Below are 5,535 nucleotides of genomic sequence, written 5' to 3'. Positions count from 1 at the left end.
ATTTTAGCTGTGTGCAGCATTTAAACAACATGCTACATTCAACAGTTATATATACAATGTGGTTTGTGCTCTATTGCTGCTCTTTACTCATTGGGCAGGATATTAGAAAGTGGAGCTCTATTTCCACCTACTTTTTGGGCAGTGTGCATGCACAAAGCTGGTCTCCCAAGAGAAAGGGTTGCCTATGGTAGCCTCTCTCAATAGCAATGCTAAGTGAGTCTGACATTTTTGGGTCAGTCACTGTTAGGTCATTCTGCCATTCATCTGTTAAGGGAAAGGTGCAAACTGTTATTTTTTTGTTTCAGAAGTCTATTCTAATGGGCTTTATTGACTTATAGGCTTTGGAAACATAAACCAAAAATAAAAATCATTTTACACACTCACATTTGAAAGACATTAAGTAATTTTAAATATGATTAGGCATCTGTCTGTTTTTTGCCTCTTGTTCTAAGTGGTACAGCTCCAACCCTGACCCTAACCACAACCCAAGTTGGTATAATTATTGCCAAATCCAGAGTAGCTCAGTTGGTAGATCATTGAGGTTGGATCAACATGAATTGATACCCACAGGTCACCAGCATGAAGCATGAAAACAAATTAACTCACTACTGTAAGTGGCTCTGGGTAAGAGAGTCTGCTATATGATGCAAAATCCAACTGATGTTTCAGTTTCAGTTGTAAAGGTAGAAAGGTGTATTGATTGTTAAGGGAGGTGTATTGCTGATGTAGGTGGTCTGATAGGGCCTGGTGTTTGTTCAAAGTCTTGTCAGCCATCTTGTGTCTGAGATCCATTAATGTCCTGGGGTTTCTCTAATCCTCATTCACATGTAATGGAACAGATAGCATCTGAATAGACTGCCCCAGACTGCAAAACTGGCCGTTAGCACACACGGTAATGAGCTCTCACTTTGCATAGGCATTAAGATGGTGAAGGCTAGCTAGCCATCCAAACATTCAACACAGCTAAATGCTAGCTAGCCATCCAAACATTCAACACAGCTAAATGCTAGCTAGCCATCCAAACATTCAACACAGCTAAATGCTAGCTAGCCATCCAAACATTCAACACAGTTAAATGCTAGCTAGCCCTCCAAACATTCAACACAGCTAAATGCTAGCTAGCCATATAAACATTCAAAGCAGCTAAATGCTAGCTAGCCATCAACACTGATAAAGGATAGATATCCAGAAATATTTTAAAACAGAATTAAAGGCTAGCTGGCCATCCACTTTCAACACAGCAAATTATTCAGCCAGCCAGGCAAATACAGCTACAGGCTTAAACAGCCATATAGCTAGTCAATATGTTATTAGTTACAAGATATGTACAGGATAAATATAGTAAACCAGACCACAACTTTCTTACTTGCATGGTCTTACTACTAAATGGTCATGCTCATACCAGGTGCCAAGGCTTCAGCAGCTGGATGGGTTGCAAGATAGATAGATCCTATGAGATCCTCTGACAAAGCCTACATATGTCAGTCAGTAAGCGAATGAACAGGAAACAAGATATTGAAATTAGGATTCTGCAATTTACCCAACTACTCTGAATTGGAGGGAGTGTGGAGAGTGTCCCCAATGAGTTCCTGAATTGGAGGGAGCGTGGAAAGTGTCCCCAATGAGGTCCTGAATTGGAGTGAGTGTGGAGAGTGTCCCTGATGAGGTCCTGAATTGGAGGGTGCATGAAGAGAGTCCCCAATGAGGTCCTGGTGTCACTGGAGTAAACTAACTTGTTCAGGGACAGAACAGCACATTTTCACCTTGCTTCCATCTGTCAGTCAGTCAGTCCGCCTGTCAATTAGTTGTCTGGGGGAGGGGTGCAGGTGGGGGGATGGGTGAGAGAAAGAAAAGATATTCCAATGCTAATAAAGTCCTTTTATTTAAAACAATTAAACATAATTAATTAAGAGAAGGATAAAAAGGCAGCAAAATAAAAAAATTCAAAACATAAAATTGTTAGAGTCAGAGCAGATGTGACTGGTGGGATCCCGTCCAAAGCATCAGAAGAAACTTAATTTGCCATGATCATTAACATATCCAACATATCCACATTTCCACTTGGTGTAAAGATACTGCTAGTATCAGACAATAAATAAACACAGTATAATAAGCTATGTTGTGTGTATATTGAGTAAAGGAATATGAGCAAGAGTGTATCTTATACATTAACATATCCACATTTCTACACAAACAGCTCCAGCTGAATACTATCTGCTTCTATCTAGATGCTGTGTTGTGAAGTGTATCTATGGAATGGGACTTAGGTATCATGAAGCGGCATCCTGTTAACATCACCTTCCTCTACATGTGGGGTCAATATGTGCCATGCAGAACGGTAGTTTGTGTGTGTGTGTGTTGGGGGTTGGGTCGGTAATGTGTGTGTTGGGGGTTGATGGCTGTATAAGAGAGAAGAGGGGTGGAGGCAGCTTTGTGACTTCAATCTTCCAGTCAGTGAGACAATAACTTACAACAGAGAGGCACACAGACCAAGGACACATTCCACCAGCAGAGTGTTTGTCTACAACAGAGAGAAAAGAAGACTGGACTATTTGTTTGTCTCTCCTTCGGACTGAGAGAAAACCTGGATGCTGGTTGGTCTGAGCATTAACTGAAGTGAGGCATCCAGAAAGAAAACCCTGCGCCACAGCATCCTACCCAGACAGAGAGACTGGTTCCTGGGTAGAGAGAGGAGCTCCCATCTCTTCCTGACTGCAGACCCAGAGTCAGACCTTACACTGCAGCCATGAGGATCTTGAGCCTGATGTATCTGATGCTTCTGCTAGTGGCTGCTCTGGGATCAGTTAGTGCTGCCCGACCAGGTAGGAACACACACTGAATCAACACGACATGACAGGGAAAAAAAATCTTACGGCACTAGTCCAGAAAGTTAGAAAGGAGGGCGACACTAAATCAGCGATTTCTAGGCTACAGAAACAAACGTCCCTGTGACTACAAAACTGTGCTCTGGTATTAAACTAAAGCTGTAATAGCCTTCTAACCGTATTGCTGTTGATCCAGACTAACTATCTCAGATGTATTAAATATACTGATTCATATTTCCATTGTCAGAACAAATACGGTTATAACGTAAGCTCCTTGTTCTGATTTTAATTGTAAACTGCCCGGCAGCCTTAACGTAGCGGGAGGGCTAGCTAGCCCGCATATGAATCCGTGATTAAGAGCATGTGGATTTTGTCCACTTGTGTGGATCAATACTGTAGTTCGGCAAAATCCGATTGTGGTCTGGCTACATTTCCATTCGAAGCATAAGGCAAAACAAGAATTTCAGACTGTAGAAATAGGATGGAAACTTCGCTGCCGCGTGTTCTACCGGATGGTTTTTACGATCTCGGGTGATTTGTGCACGCAGTCATTGCAGTAATGAGTCGAGTTATGCTGTCGTTCAAACATTGACCAGAACACCGTAGTCCCATACTTCACAGACACTCTGCGCGTGTATGAGAAAGACCGGGGCCCAGCAGCAGGACCACCGGTCTATTGTCCGGGCGGTTGTGGTCCCGTGCGCTGCGCTATTGTTAATCAAGGTGTTTAACGGAATGGTAATGCATGAGCCTGATTAACATGGAGCGCCCGGAGGGTAGAGGGGTCAGGGGTGTGTGTGTCCGCGCACGGGGAGGGGGGGTTCTCCTGGTCATAAAGTGATCCTGGAGGTTTTATCTCTTCCTGCCGGCCTGCGTTCGTGGGAACGGTGCTTTATGGCAGCGCGAGGTTTAAAGTCATCATTAAAAGGGAAGTTTATTAGAGGAAAGCGCTGGTTATCTTCACAACCCAATGAGCTTATAGCATCCACTACTGTAGCTATATACTGGAATACAGGTGGTCCTCTGGGACTGTTCTAGCCTAAAGCCGTGAGGTTTACAACCAGGTTAGCTATGGTGTTAGTAGCTTAAAAAATACCAACAAGCTGTTAAAAACAGCAGCCTGGAAGATAAACTGAAACAAGCAGCCATGAAGATGAACTGAAATAGCAGTCAGGAAGGTAAACTTAACATAAAACCTGGACAATATCTCTAGAGCTGGCTGTGAGCAAGTTGCCTTCATCACGTTTCTTTCGCTGAGAGAAATTGGCTCCTGTTCTTGTTGTGCTGAGTAGAGACCAGTTAGTTCGGCCTACGCTGTTTATAAACCATTACAGATTGACCCTTACTGCCAAATTAAATTGGTCCATTAACAAACTCTTCAAATCTTTCTCTCTTTTCTCCAGACTTCCTGAATATGAGGAGGAAATACCACCGACATCACTGCCCCCACCGACGCTGTATGCCGCTGCACTCCAGAGTCCCATTTCCCTGAGGTAACACACAACAACCATCACACGCGTGTATAATCACCTGCACCTCCTGTGTGAATCTGTGTAAGCGTGTCAAGGGAGGTCAGGGTTCAAAGGGCGCACGGTCCCTCATGAATCAAATTTGCTGTGGGGGTGTCTGTGTGATCAGGGTCAGAGGAGTGTGTTCCCAATGTTCTGTAGAAAATAACGAGCTCCCTCAAACATAAATCTTACTAACGATGGGGAGAAGGCTGTGGTGTGTGTTTAAGGATGCGTGAGTGTTTCAAGCTGCAGAGGATCACTGCCCTCTAAAACACACTGCTACCATGTTTCTGATTGACCAATATTCTCTTCCAGGAGTTACAGAACAGGAAAATGGAGAGAATGAAAGGACAGGAGTGTCTTTGTGACATCAGCCAGTTATTGTTCCCCTCCTCACTCCCCCCACCCTGGAACTGGACCAGACACCACAGAGAAGACCGACTGACCACAGAGAAGACTGACTGACCACAGAGAAGACAGGGGGTGTAGCAGGAAGCTGTGCTGTGTAGAGAACTCAGAGAACTAATATTGTTGTGGACTGATATAGGTCTGATCAGAACCGTCCAAACTACCTCATGTACATATCAACACCTGATCAGAACCCGGACTGACTACCTCACGTACATATCAACACCTGATCAGAACCCGGACTGACTACCTCACGTACATATCAACACCTGATCAGAACCCGGACTGACTACCTCACGTACATATCAACACCTGATCAGAACCTGACTGACTACCTCATGTACATATCAACACCTGATCAGAACCACGACTGACTACCTCATGTACATATCAACACCTGATCAGAACCTGACTGACTACCTCATGTACATATCAACACAGTACCTGGCAAAGACATTTACATTGAGTATATTGAATACAGCTCACATGACATTTATACAACATACAGATCAAGTGTTAATATGTAGGTATTTAATGCACTTCAAATGTTTTATTGTTGCTGTTTTTTTTAAATAAAAAAAATGCTTATATTCTTTACCTGTGGAATAATTATTGAGTTTCTGGCAGGATGGAGGACATATACACTCACCTAAAGGATTATTAGGAACATCTGTTCAATTTCTCATGAATGCAATTATCTAATCAACCTATCACATGGCAGTTGCTTCAATGCATTTAGGGGTGTGGTCCTGGTCAAGACAATCTCCTGAACTCCAAACTGAATGTCAGAA

The 5,535-nt window shown here is 43.3% G+C and overlaps 1 protein-coding gene across 1 annotated transcript; it reads left to right on the top strand.

The window, feature by feature from the left end:
- The first annotated feature begins 2,419 nt into the window (after positions 1–2,419).
- apela (apelin receptor early endogenous ligand) lies at positions 2,420–5,297 on the top strand. The gene is made up of 3 exons (XM_029118248.2): positions 2,420–2,822; positions 4,229–4,318; positions 4,652–5,297. Exons 1-2 carry the CDS (start codon positions 2,747–2,749, stop codon positions 4,315–4,317), a joined length of 165 nt encoding a protein of 54 aa, XP_028974081.1. The 5' UTR covers positions 2,420–2,746; the 3' UTR covers position 4,318; positions 4,652–5,297.
- The last annotated feature ends 238 nt before the right edge of the window (positions 5,298–5,535 follow it).

The sequence above is a fragment of the Esox lucius genome, chromosome 25 (assembly GCF_011004845.1).
Source record: "Esox lucius isolate fEsoLuc1 chromosome 25, fEsoLuc1.pri, whole genome shotgun sequence".
Taxonomy (NCBI): Eukaryota; Metazoa; Chordata; class Actinopteri; order Esociformes; family Esocidae; genus Esox; species Esox lucius.
This window is presented reverse-complemented; position numbering and strand designations above follow the sequence as displayed.